A 16,478-nucleotide genomic window follows, 5' to 3' on the forward strand; every position below is an offset into this window, starting at 1 on the left:
AGATTAAAAAATAAAACACAATATCTTTTTTTGGTGTGTGTTGACATGGCTCACTGTATACGTTAGCGTAGTGAGCAATGTAGGGTACCCATGGCGATTTAACGATAATAATGGATGAAATTTGTAATATGTGTCAGCTTTGTTCTATGGTTAAATGGTTGGGCTATTTTTATTACTTTTGAAGGTTATGTTATTTTTGTCATAGATGCCAAAGGTTAGGCTTTATAGATGTTTTAAAGGTTTTGCTACTTTTGTCCCAAGTACAAACGGTTGGGCTTATTTCGGGATTTGGCCAAACTCTAGCTACCGATTTTTTAAGGTGAAAAAAGTTACACGCCACACAAAGAAGTCTTGAAAATAGATAGGGTATCTTGATATTTTGAGAGGAAGGTTTATGGGGGAAATGACTAATGTAAGTAGATTACTTCTGCTGAAGATTTCTTTCTTTTTTTTTTTTTTGTAGTTACTCTTCTCTTGGATTCCTTTTAGGTATTGAGATCTGATTCCTTTCTAGATTATTATGTCAATCACCTATGAGTATCCATGAAATCTTTCAACATTCTGAAGTATAATAACAAAATTTTCTGGTTCGGAGAAACTGAAATGTGGAAATACAGGAACTTTCTGTTTTACTTCTTGACTTCTTATGCAAAAGTGAATTTTTTTTTGTGAAAGCTTGCTACACATTTGCTTCTCAAGAATAACTATTCTATTTCCAATCTACTCTGATGAAGCAATTATTCCCTATTTGGTTCAAAAATGGATTAGAAATTACTATTCTCTCAAAATCAGGAATAGTTATTCCTGGGGGGCCAAGGAAAAGCTATTCCATGGAGGCTTGTAGCCAAGAATTGCTTCAATTTTCACATTTCTAAAAATGCTTTGCAATTTCTACAATTAATTTTTTTTAATATACATCAAAAGTTATTAGGGTCTGTTTATTATATTTATTATACTTGAGTACTCAGTTATTTATGATTATGATTATATCAAATTGTAATCTATAGTTAAACTAAAATTTATGATAAAATAATAAGTTGTAGAGAATATTAATATAACCAATATTATTGTCTTAGTTATTTATAATTAGAAAATAATTAATTAACAATATTTCAAGTTACTATTAGTAAAATAATAACTACATAATATATTAATATTACTACTATCACAATATTCAATTTCTTGTAATTAGTTATTACTCCAATGGAAAATAAGAGTATATGTTATTTTTTTTATTAGTCGCGTAAGTAGCACAATCAAGTAATATGCACAAAATTAATATGAAATTTACATAGAGAAAAAAATATATTTCAATTAAAATTGATCAAATCAACTTTTGATTTTGCACATTGCAATTTGATTAAATTCCCTGCATTGCATGCTTGTCTCAACTAAAAAAAGAAAAAACTAGCATGTTAATGAAGCTACACTACCGAAAAGAAGAAGATTACATGTTGCAAAGTTTTTACTCTGAATGAGCCATTACATCATCATTCTTTTTAAGATCAGAATGCGTATGGCCAACTTTCAAAATGGAAGTTGACATCCTTCACTTTGTTAGCCTTCATAAATATTGTTTATTGGCGTAAAAACAAAAAGCATATCTTCACATTAATGGTCTCTTGAACACATTAATGCACGTCAATAGCAATTTGAACAAATAATATTAGATTACTTTAGTTGGATTTAGTATTAATGAACGTCGATTCTTGCTTATAGGGAACGAACAAGATTGAGGCCATTGATCTAAGTGAAGGCAGCTCAGAAGGCTTCGGCAAAACAACTGAGCGAGATGGCAACATTTACACAGCAAAACAATTCAAAAAATTGACCAGTCTAAGATTCCTTTACATGAAAGGGGCACATCTCAGTGGAGATTTTAAGGACTCAATTGAGGAGTTAAGATGGCTTCGATGGCCATATTGTCGTGTGAATTTTAAAGTAAACAATTTTCACATAAAGGAATTAGTTGTACTCGAATTGTCATACAGCAAGATAAATGAGAAATGGAGAGGATGGAGTTCTTTCATGGTAAGAACAAGTTTTTTTTTTCTTCCTTTTATGCTTTCTTTTGAATCTTAATCATTCTAGACTAATCCCTTGACAATCATTATTATTTTTATTTTACCAGATGGCAGAGAAGCTCAAATATCTCGATCTCGCGTATTGTGAATTCTTGGAAAATACGGTCTTCCTCTCAGCTTTTAAGCATTTGGAGGTTCTCATCCTCACAAGTTGTCAGAGACTGAAGCAGATCGATCCTTCAATTGGAGACGTGAAGGCCCTCCTTCGCTTAGAGTTGGGCGGGTGTGGGAGCCTCATGGAGCTTCCAGCGGAAATAGAGTCTTTGGAGAATCTAGAGATTCTGAAGATTTCCATGACCGGTATAGAAGAATTACCCAAGGGTATTGGGAGGCTGAGAAAGCTTCGAGAGTTAGATGCTTGGAATTGCAGGAATCTGAAAGGGGAAATGCCGGAAAGCATGTGCAATCTTTCTTCCCTACAAAATCTTGATGTTCGTTGCTGCTGGGGGCTCCAATCGCTGCCGGACCTTCTTCCTTCCAGCTTAACAGATTTGGGCGTCAGCTGTCTTGGTTGCAAATTGCCCTCACTTTCCCACCTAACCGATCTCAAGCAACTACGAGTTTTGGCATGTGGATGCATCCAAGGGCTTCCATCAACACCAGTAAAGAATTCAGAATGCTCCCGACCGATGGATGTTGAAGAATCAGAATTACCACAATCCCTAAACACCCCCTTCAAGTTGGAAATCTTGAATGTCTGTGGCTGTCGATCTATCGAAACGCTGGACGTTTCACAGTTTATCCAACTAAGGACGTTATACGTCGGAGAATGTGAGAATCTACTTGAAGTTCTAGGTCTTGACAGATTGATATATTTGGAAAGCTTGGCTGTCAGATATTGCGAAAACTTAGCTAAAATTCAAGGCCTCGATACGTTGGAGTTTTTGGAAAGCCTAGATATCTCTGAGTGCACTTCCATTAAAAGGCTAGACCTTCCAAAATCCGGGAGGCTGAAGATCTTAAAAGCTGAATACTGCAAAGAATTAGCCGAAATTCAAGGCCTCGATATGTTGGAGTTTTTGGAAAGCCTGGATATCTCTAAGTGCGCCTCCATTGAAAGGCTAGACCTTCCAAAATCCGGGAGGCTGAAGATATTAGATGCTGTTGACTGCATAAACTTAGCCGAAATTCAAGGCCTCGATATGTTAAAGTTTTTGGAAAGCCTGGATATCTCTGGAACCAAGCCACTCAAAACAATTCCAGAGTTATCTGGAACGCGGATTTATCAAAATTACGATGACAAGTCATTTGGTTATGCCGGAAATGGATCAAAGTATATAAATTTCAAATTACGAGTAAATCTTCAATGTGGGGTTGGGCAAAACCTCAAATGTGTGTTTTGGCAAAATGATTTCTATCATGCCAGTAACGAAAATAGATGAAAAGTTTTTCTAAGTGCATCGTTTGTCATAAGTCTTCGGGTAGGATCCTCCATCCTATGCAGAAAAATAAAGATTTTCGATGTTTGATTGATTCTGGAATGCTGGAGGTACTGAATAAAAACTGATGTATGCAGGTATTTCATAGCATGCCAAAGGTCATTGTGTAGGTCGAGAAATGCTAAATGAAGGACCCTATATGGCAGTCCTTCTAACGTGAGGTTTTAGTTTGCTCTGCACTCATCATGCAGTTCATGACTGGATGTTTCTAAGGTACCCTTACGAGTGAGTTTACGGTGCAAAAGGAGCATGTTGATAGGGCATCCCTTCGTATGCATACGCTAATGACTTGGGATAAAAATTTTCCAACCATTGTGTTCCACACACTTTATCTCACAGAACTGTCTGCATTAGCTAATTAAGGTAATCGTATTGGTCTAGAAAAGCTAAATGCAAGAACAAGCTCTTCTCCTAGTGGTGTGGTTGTGAGTGAACTAGCAAACAGGGCAGAAGCAAAAGCATCGTGAATTATTTGGATCCATCGAGAAAATTGCAGTTCGAATTTTTCTGACTATGGATCCATGTTCATTTGGTTTGAATCCAGGATATCCCTAGTCCAAGGCTAATAATAGATTATCCCAAAGAATGAATCTTGATGTTTGTAGAGTTGGTATAGCCATCTGTCATATACCTGAACTTTTGAGCCAAGCAAGACAATTTTTTTTTGGTCGAAACCAAGCAAGACATTAACTAGAATGTCTTTTGACATAATCAACTGTTCTGTGAAATAATCCCTTATATTGTGCATAAACTCTTGTTAGTGCATTTACTTGTTGAAAATAAAAACAGAGGAAGCAATTCCATAAGTTTCCTGAGGAAACTTTTCGGTATCCTATATGCCATTTGAAACTGTCTTACATTAATTCTAATGCATGAATAGCACATAATGATAACGAAAAGAATCATACTATGTCCCACAAAAGCAAGAAACTTGAGTTGAATTCACTATGTTAATTTGATCAAGGCTTCTGTGGTTGATGATGTTAGATGTCCCATTAGTTCGATCCAAAGAGTTCAAAAAGAACATCAAGTATGACAAACAGAGATCCGTAAACTTCGGAGTATTATTACTAGTTCGTTGATCTTAGTTGCTGAATTGATTCCATCTGACTCACTGGCAGGATTCAGTTATCATTCCACAGCATGATGTAAATGCTGAAATATCCAAGAGAGCTTTCGCAAGGCGTTTCTAAAAGGAATCGAAATCATAAATGGATCAGGAGCTCGATGTTCCAAGAACTTCTTCAAACCTTGACAATGCATCCTTGGGTAATGGTTGTTAGCATGTTGTCATCCCACATTGCCCTCATTATATTTGGCAGAAGCTTTGCGGAGCTGAGACTGTCAACCTCCACTCCTGTAATCAAGTCTGTCTTTCGGTCTCTCTCTCTCTCTCTCTCTTCTTATTTTCTCTCCCATGTGTTCCTCTCCTACAATTTTCTCCGCATACTCTTGGAGTCGCTAGCTTCTCAGGTTCGGCTCTCGTTCGGCGTTCTTTTGCGACCTAATGGGTGGTCGACTCGGTTTTCTGAAGTTTACTCGATTTTCGATTGGCAGGTGAAGATGGTGGAGTGAAATCCTGAGAAGAATTTGCTGGCGATGGTTACGGAGGACTCGAAGGTGGTGCTTCATCGCTTCAATTGGCAGAGGCTGTGGACAGTCTCTCTTGGTAATTGCTTTGACTAGAGAAAGTTCTCTTGTTTATTCAATGTGTTCGTTTCTTCAATGATGGCTTGGTGTGCCCTTTGAGTCATTGACCTTATCTCGTTTTACTTCTTTCGCTTTTCCTAAATGTGCTGCGCTCCCTTTTCGCAAGAGGAACCACTGTAATTGCCAATCTAGCTTGATTTGCGTTCGATGGCGGACAAATATAGAGGTGAAGTGCTTGAAAGTCTAATTGAGAACATGATGTCGAACTAAGGAGTTGGTGTTTTACAGAAAAACCAAGAGTGAATGAAGGTGATACAAGTGGAAATTTAGAGATGACTTAGTTGCACTAGGATTAATGCTGTTGAAGTTTTAGGTGAAACTTCTGTTCTAGTTTATGTAGTGGTGTTTGTACTTGATATTACGATTATATTAGGTTGTTTATGTGCACTAATATTTGTTTCAGTGGTATCTAACTTTGTTTGGTCATAAGGAAAGGAAAACTCATTAACTCAGGATATCATCATTATCCGTAAAAAGAAATAAATAGTTAACATAGAGCAATTTCGAGGCAATTTTCTTGGAAATAACTTTAAACTTTACATGATGGAAGAACTTTCTTGTTGATAATTTTAAATGCTTCAGTTAACTTTTGAGAGTCATTATAAGCTGAACAAGATGATGCCTCGTACTTCGAAGCTTGAATTATTTTATTCATGCTTCAGATTTCTACCCAACCTGTAAGTATCATACTATCTTTCAGCAAAAACCTCTAGAAATCTATGAAGTTCAGATGTTGAAAGTTGTGAGGCAAATTTGTTGCAAAATTTTAAACGTGTTACCAAACGTGTTTTCTGTTCAGTTTTTATTCTAAAATTGAAATCAGAACAGACTTTTGAGAATCTTTATCAGCTGGATGCCTCCTTAGATTATCAATCTCTTTCTGTCTGCAGAAAAAAATGAACTTCATCAAGTTGCTCAACAGGCTTTGAACATTGAAGATTTACTTCATGTCATCTGGACATCATTACTAGTCATGCATAAGCAGTGGGCTAATGCCATCAACATATTTCATGAGAAGCTTGATTTGCTGCCAAACCTTATTAGTGACCATGGCAAGTGGTACTGTTAATACAGAGCGGTAGATTGCGTTTCATTTTTCTTCATTTAACTGTTTTCGTTTGCTTATCTAGGTTTTGACTCTTCTTCTCAGGAGAAATTTTTGAGTCTTCTCGGTGGTGCGAGGACCAGTCCTGCTGTCCATCAGTTTCTTGTTAATTCTCTGGGTGAAGTGGTATGGCTGGTTTTTTAAGCTCCACTGCTGCTACGAGACTTTGGTTTTTTTTGGTTGGTTTTTATAATCTTAGTCTGCTAGTTTGTTCAGTGATAGGGTATGAAGTGTGTAACAAGTTGTTTGTGGTGCTGGAAAAGAATTTCGACTAGTTGTCCTCAATCATCTGCAGGTGCACGTTATTATCTTTGCATTTGGCCTTTTTTCCTTGATAAATAATTAAGTTTGTCGCATCTCAGAGGACAGTCTTGGAGGTGATTGGATAGAGATAGGAATTTGTTACAGGAAGTTATGCTTCGCACATCTTGAGACACGCCATATTTTTCAGAACATCCTGATGTTGATTCTTCATGCGAACATATCATATGCAATGATAAGAATTACCAACATTAAGTGGCTGGAAAGGGTGAAGTAAAATCTGATTTGAGTCTAATTCAACAAGTTGGCAATCTCTCCTATAAGCGTATAATGGAAATTGTAGGTCATTAATCATTTTGAACTTGAACTTGATCTAAGTTTGGGCTTTAATTGCACTGTACATGGAGATTTGGATATAGAATGTTTATACATTGGCATTATAATTAGCAGGTATAGAGATATGTTCTCAGTTTAAAAGGAAAGAGTTTATCGCCCGCTTCGATCTTAGCATATGTCCCCTCATAATTGCGAGAGTCAATTTTGTACCGAAGAATCATTTTCAACTCTTTTTACCTACCGATATTACTGTTAGAGCCTAGGAGAAGTTAGACTAATTTATACTACCAAATTCCACTCATTGAATTCGATGTTGTAAGTGAAACTCTTTTTTCCTGTATTAAGTTTACTGTTGACAAGCTAAGGATGAGAATGAAAACTCAGTTATATGAAGAAAATGAGTGGAAAACTAACTAGTGGGTGCTCGGATGACAGTGAATGGATCTTACATGGATCTAGTCTGTGATGCTTAACCACGGTTATGGGAGCCTCTGTCGACAATCATTTGTTTCGTGCTTGGATGTGAGAATTGATTATTTTATATTATTATTTTTTTATCATATCTTTAGATCACGATTTTTTATATAACACCTCTTTTTTGGAAAAATAATGCTAAGGATGTTAAGTCCTAGTATTGAAATTGGTTTACTAAGTCGCATGCCAGAGAGATTTGTGTTAGGTCTTTGTGACCTACTTACGTATTATATACTTGCATTTTGCTCCGTTTTTGGTAGTGTGTTGGTAGCTCTTTGGATCCAAAGTCTCTCTTGAACTTTTTAGATCTTGACTTTCAGTAGTAGCGGCACCATTTTGTCACGATGATCTTACTCGCAAAAGGAATTACAACTGTGAGTTAATAGAGTGTTTTTGCCGTCGATAAATGCATGGTATGTGGATGATGGTTATGCTGATTAGCACAAACTCATATGTGAAATGTTGATGTTGGTACTTGAAACTATATGATTAGATAACAAGTGTTGGAATAAAGGGTAATTGGAATTACTGAAAATCCTCATAAAACTGTAAGTTTCTTTTTATAGATTTTATAGTTCACCTGTAGGGCACCAAAGGGGTGCAACCCATATACAAAAGGAGCCCAAAAAACTAAAGCCAAATACAAAACAACTCCCAAAACCAAAAGGAAACTCAAATACCAGATATATCATTGACTAATCAACCAAGGGATTTTCATCCATATGCAAGTTTGCACTTTACCAAAAGTGTATGACTTTAAGCCAAATTTCCATAAAATAGAATGGACGATTTCTCTCCATCAGAAGCTCTCTTGTTCCGCTCCTTCCAAATCAGCCAAAAGACACGGGAATTGAGTTAAAACCTACTTGTTGTGGTGTAAATGAATTCCTTGCCATGCCCAAAGTTCTTGCTCAATAAAACCTCTGATAACTGAAGATAATATGGTGTAAGCATAGGAAACTGTCCAAACCATTCTTGTCCAAGAACAGTGAAGGAGGAGATGCAGCACGGACTTTGCCCCTTTTGCTGGGGAAACAACTGTTAACCAGTTTTTGCCTTACGTGACATTCCGAATTTCGGCCCATTTTTGGGATTTATAAAACGTGTAATTCGTCAGTGTGCTTATAGTAAAATCTCTCCCGGGAACTGATCACTTTCTGTTATTGTTTTTAAAATTGAGATTTCGTTAGAATCGCATTTGATCGAATTGGCCATTATGTAGATCCCGAACTTGGCAGTCAATTTCCGGGAGTTTCGGGACGAATTTAATTGGACGGTGTCAATATTATTGTGGCCGGCGTCAATATTGCCCGGGATAAGTGAAAAGTGAAATTTGGACCGGGTGCAGATTTGGACTAGTAGACCTCCCTCGTAGTGTGTTTTAGTTATTATCTTTTGGCTTTTTTCCTAATTTATAATTAGGCTTTTTCGTGGGCCGTTGGATCACTTTCGGATTTGAACGAGAATCGTTGGATCGCACTCAAGTGCGTTTGACTTTCTCTCTTTTCTCTCTCTCTCCTCCCCCACGTTGTTTCTGCCACCACTCTGCTGCAGCTTCTGCTTCACGCTGCTGCTCTGCCCATGCTGCTGCTGCTGATTACTTCTGCTTGCTGACCGCTGACACCCCTTCTTTCGCCGACTCGTTGACCTCTCCTCCTTGCCGACTTCCCTCGCGACCTGCCGCTGCCCACGCCTTTGCTGCTGCCCATGATGAACTTCACATGCCGCACGTTACGCCCTTTTACCGCTGCTTCTTCACTTCGTTGCTCTTTGTTTTCTTCTTCATTTTGCTTCGCTGCTTCTTGCTTTTTCTTGCTGCTGCTCACCAGACCGACCAGCTCCCTTGGTCAGCCACCCTCAGCCGCCGTGAGCGCCGCCACCCGCCGCCACTCATCTCAGCCACACACCACCACCGAGCTCACTCTCTCCCTTCCCTTCCATTCGTCCATCCCGTCACCACCACCACTCAGCATCACCAGCACCTTCGTCCATCTCCACCAGCCAACCACCTCAGCCGTCCGGCGACCGCTCGCCGCCGTCCAGGTCGCCGGAAATCGCCGAGCCATCCGTCCGACCGCCGGAGCAACTGCTGCTTGCTTGGCTTAGCTTTGTTAGACTCCCTAGCTTGAAAATCTTGCCTAGGCCTTGGGTAAGTGGCTTCCTAACCCTTGACTAGGCTAAGGGGTGACTAATGGACATGTTAGGGATGGTTTAAGGGCTGTGGATAGTTGGTTTAGTGGCTGGTTGTGCTTGGTTTGCTTGGTGGTGCTTGTTGGTTAATTTCCGGTAAGGTTGCTGCTGTGTCGCTGGATTTTGCTATTTTTACTGTGACTTGTGTGGGCCGAATTTGAGGAAGTGTTCTTCATGAAAGTTGTTCATAACATCTTGATGTTTTATATATATTAAATCTGGAATTTTTGGAGATCATTTAGTGCAGTGCCATTCGTAAGTCCATTTTTGGACCGAATTCAGTCTGCCGGATTTACTGTTCATCCGACCTTCTGGTCTTTCCGATTTTCTATAAATTTTTGTAGACATCTTTTCAACAAACTTCCTTCACGAAAATTTTTAAGAACATCCGTTTCTATAACATATAAAAATTTCAAGACTTTCCAAAATGATTTGAATACTGGATGAGATGCATTTTGATGGTCAGGCGGCCTGACCGGACGGGTTGAATTTTGTCTGATTTCAAGTGACAAAAAGAGGTGTTTATAGTAGGAACTGGGTTTCGAATTCTCACGGAAAATGTTTATCAAGATGTTTTATACAACATATACAAATTTCAGAATTTTTGGAGTTAATTTACTATTTATTTTAAAGGAAATTCGGTGACTATGTTACTGCCCAGTTTGGCCCCGATTCTGTGCATACTCGGTTTTTCTCTCTCTCGGGAACTGATTGGTGTTACCATGACATTTTGGTGGATTTAGTTGACATTGGGCTAATTTACAAAGATAAGAATTGGTAATGATTGTTGAGGTGTGTGCATGGTCACGACACGTTCCGTCTAGGCAGGAGTTCTAGACGATGCCCGACGGGAGTTCGGATGCCGTCTAGGCGGGAGTTCTAGACGATGCCCGGTGGGAGTTCGGATGCCGTCTAGGCGGGGGTTCTAGACGTTGCCGATCGCGGTAGAGGCCGGATCGATGCTCCTTTGTGGAATGCCGTCTGGGCGGGGGTTCCGGACGTTGCCGTCGCCGAAGTAGCGGGACGATGCCTGGTTACGCCAGAAGACCGGCAGGAGTTCGGTGGCCCAAGGGGACGTTAATCATCTGGACTTAATAAGTGTAACAGCTCGAATTTCGATGTAATTTCCGGGATCAATGAAACTGATATTATTTCGCATTTCATTTTAGTAAGTCTCACCCAGAGCTGATCACTCTCGGGATACTAACCAATAGGGTATGGCTAACTAGAAGATGGTACGTGGACCGGGGACCCTATCGTGAGACGGATACCAATCACGAGAGATGCTGAGGGAATATTTTGAACCGATGTGGGCCGATCTTAGGAAAGGTAACGGATTTGGTTTGGCCAGGGCCAACGTTGTACACTCGGATCGCAAGTGAATCTGCATGACCGAAAAGTACACGTGGCCAATCAGTCCTGAACCTAAACCGAACGATCGTAGCCTCTGGGGCTAATGATAATTTCTCATTCTCTCAATGATCGAGACCATTACGATACGGGTAGCCCTAGGTTGATACGCGTAATCTCTAAACTGCCGCCCGTTAGTGAGAGACCCTGAAATTGAAAGTTTAGCGGGTTTTGTTCACGGAATTGGGCCCGGATTTCGGTATCGATTTTCAAAGGCTTAAGAGACTATTTTTGGGAATCTGACGTCATATTACGCTGGCCACTCACATGAGGAGTTAGTACGAGTAAAAATTGGAATTTCGGTCCGGGGGTGAAAAATTACGATTTTGCCCCCGGGATGTCAGCGTCGCTTTTCGAGGCCAAATGAGGTTATTTTTCGTGGCCGACGTCATTTTTGGGTGGCCACGCATACCAGGAGTCGTTTTGGACAACAATTGGAATTTCGACAAAAATTGGAAAAATAATATTATTTTATTCCCGAAACTTTGACGTGGATTTTCGAGGGCTTACGCGATGAATTTCGCGATTCCGACGTCATATTATGTTGGCCACGCATATATGGAACGCGTATGTGCGAAAATTGGAATTTCGGTTCGGGATCGGAAAATTACGAAAATGCCCCTAGGCCATTTTTGATTAATTCCGAAAATTGGATTTAATTTTGGGATTAACCAAGGTGAGTTAAGGTTAAACCAGGTCTGGTCAACCATGGTTAGGGGACAAAAGACCATTGTACCCCTAAATTATTGGATTTGATCAAATCTAGTCCATTAGATCAAGGGTAAAATTGTCAAATGGGCTTGGATAATGACACTTGGACTCCACTAAGACTATCTTTGACCCATTTGACCATACCCTCTCTCTCTCCTCCAGCCATTCTGCCGAGAGCTTCCCCATTTCCCCCAAATTCTTCTCCCTTTTCTTCCGTTTCTCGGTTTTGCCGTGCACTTTCGCAGAGTTCAGTGCTGTTCACGCCAGGAACAGTACCGGCGAGTCTTGTCCCCCGCCGAGCCGGAACCACCAGCAGCTAGTTCCACCTGCGTGCAGCCACCAGGCCCGGGTATAGCTCAAAACAGCTCTCTCTCTCTCCTTTTTCCCTCTTTTCTCATTTTTCTGTTTTACAAACAGATCACGGAGCTTCGCCGGAGCTCCGATCGCGTTCCGTCGACACCCGGGCCTCCAAGACGTCCATACGTCGCCGTTCAGCCCGTCCGTACAGTGACCATACGGTTACTGTTCACCGTCCGTACGGTCACTGTTCATCCAGACCCGTACGGCTGTCGCGCGCCGTGACCGGCGCCTCGCCGGCCATCGTTCCCAGCCGTCCGTACAGTGTGTCCGTACGGTGGTACTGTTCATGCGTCCGTACGGAATCACAGTTCACCCGTCCGTACACCGCGCGCCGTCCGTCGGGAATTCCGCCGCCGGTTTCACTGTCCATCAGTGATCGGCCGCCATTCCCCGTCGTCGTGACCCTTGTTTTGGTGAGTAAAATTCCTAAACCCGGATTAGGACTGATAGTGCATTTTTCCTGGACTGGTTTAGGTATTATCGGTGCATTTTTGACTGGCTTAGATAATAGCAGTGTGTATTTGAGACTGGGTTGAGGACCGATTAGTAGAATTTATTATCGGAAAAATTTAGTGGATTAATGAGAATCGTTGGGGAGGATAATAGGGTTTAATGACCAATTTAGGAGTTCATCGGTGAAATTGCCGGGTATGCCCGGGTTGTCTGAATTATATTGGTGCTCGTGGTTCATTGCATTGCATAACATGGACACGCATTGCGTATGCCAAGAGTGAGGCATGTGATGAAAATTGTGCGAGAATGCGTGTCTGCCATGAGCATGTGATCACCTAAAATACCCTGAAGCGTTATACGCTGGGTTCAGATAATAATGAGCTGTGTGATCACCTAAGGACCTTCGGGTCGATACCGTCCTCATGCACTTTGAAGCAGGACGATGCCCGGTACGTCCGGAAGGCGACCATCCTCATGCACTTTGAAGCAGGCTCTGGTTCGCAAGGAGAACAGTGTTGCGCCTCATGCACTTTGAAGCAGGCTAGAGACACTTGGGCCAGATCGGATCGTTGCGCCTCATGCACTTTGAAGCAGGCTAGACGCACCGGGCCGTGAAAAATTGATGACTCGAGTCGTAATAATAATTAATTGGGCAAGTGTGCCAGTGTGGGCCAGTGGGCCAAAGAAATGTGCATGACATGTCAATGACATTTGCATGCATAAACATGCATTGAATGGCATGCGAGTGTGTGAGACTCGGTGTATGAGCATGTGATTGGCGTACGTGTGATAATGTGTGCCACGTATGTCCCGTGATTATTACATATTGAACTATCTAACCTGCAGGGTCAGAGAATTGTATGATTATGGTTGTGTTATGATTTTAAATGTTTGTTTCCGGTCAGGAGATTGCATGCTAGCCTAGCCTAGGTTTAGGGGTTGAACTCATTGAGATTCGTCTCACGGTTGTGTAAACCGAAACATTTCAGACCCCCAGCCGTAGAATGTCGAGGGCATCACCTCTTTTTGGGATACCGCACAATATTCAGCGGTCGTCAAGCGTGCACCCCTGTGGCGATGGAGCAGCCTATGTAAGATATTATGCTGTTTTGTTTATAAATGTGGGAGAGGCGCACTACCACACCCAAGAATATGTGGCTTGGTGCTATCGAGGAGCCGACGGAGCAATCGGACCCCCGCTCAGGACCTTTGATGTCCCGGTAGACGTGAATAATGTCATGATCCCACAGATGGTAAGTGGTGAGATTTCCGATCCTTCAACTACGCCTGATTGGAGCAGCCAGGGCGAGACCGTGGACGGACATGCTGCTATGGTCGAGGAGGCTGAGGAACCTGAAGTGTTGTATGCTGGTCCGGAACCCTTGGACCACCAGAATGAAGAAGAGCCGGTAGCCATGGAAGTAGATCACGAACAGGATGGAGAGGTTGAGGAACTGGGATCCGATCAAGAAATAGGAGCCGAGGACGAGCTGGGATTATACTTAGACCCTGAGTTAGAACCGGATTCGGAGGACGAGAGTGATGCAGCAGAGGACATGGATTCCGAGGAGTCCGAGTCCCAGGAGAGCTCGATAGAGGAGTCCTCGTGGTCGACCCAGCATCGGGGTCCCTAGGTTAGCAATACTCCTAAGTAAAGCGAGTACACCTTTTTGACGAAGCCTGTCTTAGTCCCATCCAAGTACCACAGCCACCGACCCTTTTGACCTAGAGGCTGCTATTATGAGTGTTGACTGCTGTTGTTGTATAAACAAATATTGTAAAAAGGTTTTTATAGCAATGTAAGTATGTACCTATTTTCTACTGCGATCGTGTTTATTGTTTGGCTATCCTTGGCTCGTTTTTTTTTAATTGTCAGGGTTGTTTATTTAATCGCTTCCGTTTGTGCTTGTTCTCTGTTTGGGCGTTGGGTCGGCGACGCTTCCTGGGACGTCGCACTGCAATCGACCAAGGTAGGGATGTTAGCGCTTCGTAGGGTACGGGGCGTGACAATGAGTATGATTTGCATTGGAGAATGCTTTGCCTGAGTTAATTGATGAGCACGTCTGGATTATTAACCATGTTATGCTTGATGATGCCATGAATTGCTTTGTGCGTGGTTGATGAGCAATTGGCCATGTTATGGCGATATTCTAACGTGCAGGGCTTGTGTATGCGCCAAGGCGAGGTAAGGACGCCTGTGATTGTTTATGGCACGTCGATTGTTTGAATCGCATGTTTAGAATTGTTCGGAAGTACGCTTTGGCCTAAGCGAGGCTTAGGTAGTTGCTTATTGAGAAGTGTTCTCATGGTTGTATAACCAAACCATTTCAGACCCGCAACCGTGATTGATCCGGAGACGCTGCCAGGATACTACGGGGATTGAGGATAGGTCGAGTTACCCCGTCTTTTGAGTGCACCCTTTTGTAGAAGAGTTAAGCTTACCAACCATCCGATCCTTGTTGTTGTGCGTGGTTCGTAGATAGTGACCTCGTAGAAGGCTTGCAAATGTATGTGTTGTAATCGATGTTATGTTTATAAAAGTGTTTTGTTGATGTGTATTCTTTGTCTCTCTACTATCCCGTTGTTTATATGTTGTATGGAGAGTTCGAGGTTGCTTCCGCATGCGTTGCTCGTTAGTGTTTCGATTGGGTCGGCAACAAGTCCTGGGATGTCGCGTACATTACGACCACGAAGGGATGATCGCGTGTTCGTAAGGTTCGGGGCGTGACACCTTATTTCTAAAGTAAGGATTTGTTCCCAGGTTGCTTCCCAAGCAGAAAGAGAAACTCTAATTGGAATCCTCACTTTCCAAATCGCTTTATGAGGAAAACCTGTTCTACCACAAATCTCCCTATCGAGCAGCTTGTAGTAAGACTTTACAGAAAAGATTCCATCTCTTCCGTAGTTCCACACAAAAGCATCCTTAAAAGCAACAGAAATCTTTGAATTATGCAAGACATAAAAGAAGGCAGGCAAAAGCTTCGAACTCCTAATCTTGGGCTTGGCTCACGAACTCAATATCCCATATGATCATTTCGTTGTTTAAACGATAATAATCTGCTACCAAAGCTTCTATGTTCCTTGACATTTCACCCAAATGCTTACACATACAACACCAATAAGTGAGAATCAATTTCCATTACTTGGGAGTGTACGTTTTGTAGTAAATGTGCACCAAATTGGAATAAGATTCTTACAATTGAGAATCTCAGGAAATGGAATTTGATTTTTCATAGAATGGTATTGTGTGTGAAAGCATTTGGGGGAAAATGTTGATCATTTCTTTCTTCTTTCCGACTTCGCTCCCAAACTTTTGCATCAAATCTTCGGCTTGTCTATGGTGGTTTGGTTCTTGCCAAAACATGCCATCCAGTTTTTCAGTTGTTGGAATGCCTAATTAGGAGGATCAATTTCTAGGAAGTCCTGAAGCACTGCACCTTTGTCTCATGAGGGGCCTTAGGAAAGAAAGCAACAAAATGTAGGGTTTGGAATCTTTGGTTGCTTCTGCATCGTACCTTTTAACTGGCTTTGAGCATCATGTTCTGATTCTGTATACTCTTCTAATGCTTCATTTTTGTTTCTTGTTCTTTCGTTTTGTTCTCATATATACTGATGTACTGGAACTTTTTCTTTCAACAAAATCCTTTATTATCTAGAGAAAATACATTGCCAGTTTATTCCACTGCCAGATCTCTCTATGCATGTGGGCATTTTTGTGTGTCGTGAACATATGCTTCGGCGTGCACATGCATGCGATCATGTGCTTGCACAGGTGTGCACACATGTACATGCACACTATAGGGCTGTTGTTAATTAGATAGATTCTGTGCTTCTCCTGGATACAATGACTCTCATGTACGTGCTACACATTCTTGTTGATTACTACTATTGTGAGAAATGATGTTTCTATTTATATTCTTTAAGGTTATAGACTCTCCTATTTTC

General features: G+C 41.3%; 1 protein-coding gene and 1 long non-coding RNA gene across 7 annotated transcripts in view; both read left to right on the forward strand.

Moving 5' to 3' along the window:
- Window positions 1–3,466, forward strand: part of LOC115693288 (disease resistance protein RPV1-like) — a 55,148-nt gene extending 51,682 nt beyond the window's left edge. The window contains exons 3-4 of the mRNA XM_056315745.1: window positions 1,720–2,031; window positions 2,132–3,466. Coding sequence (XP_056171720.1) covers window positions 1,720–2,031; window positions 2,132–3,466 — 1,647 coding nt within the window. The remainder of the gene's footprint in view (window positions 1–1,719; window positions 2,032–2,131) is intronic.
- A 94-nt stretch (window positions 3,467–3,560) lies between these two features.
- LOC115667440 (uncharacterized) overlaps window positions 3,561–16,478 on the forward strand; it is a 28,949-nt gene continuing 16,031 nt past the window's right edge. For 2 of the 6 annotated variants that reach the window (XR_008817507.1, XR_008817506.1), the window contains exons 1-3: window positions 3,561–3,736; window positions 4,645–4,902; window positions 5,081–5,192. This is a non-coding gene — a long non-coding RNA (uncharacterized LOC115667440). Of the gene's footprint in view, window positions 3,737–4,644; window positions 4,903–5,080; window positions 5,193–6,383; window positions 7,617–16,478 lie in introns of those variants that run through there. The other 4 variants (XR_008817510.1, XR_008817508.1, XR_008817505.1 and 1 more) reach the window with 4 other exon arrangements.

The sequence above is a fragment of the Syzygium oleosum genome, unplaced genomic scaffold (assembly GCF_021117445.2).
Source record: "Syzygium oleosum isolate NSW1041296 unplaced genomic scaffold, Sole_v2.1 Sole_v2.11, whole genome shotgun sequence".
Classification (NCBI taxonomy): domain Eukaryota; kingdom Viridiplantae; phylum Streptophyta; class Magnoliopsida; order Myrtales; family Myrtaceae; genus Syzygium; species Syzygium oleosum.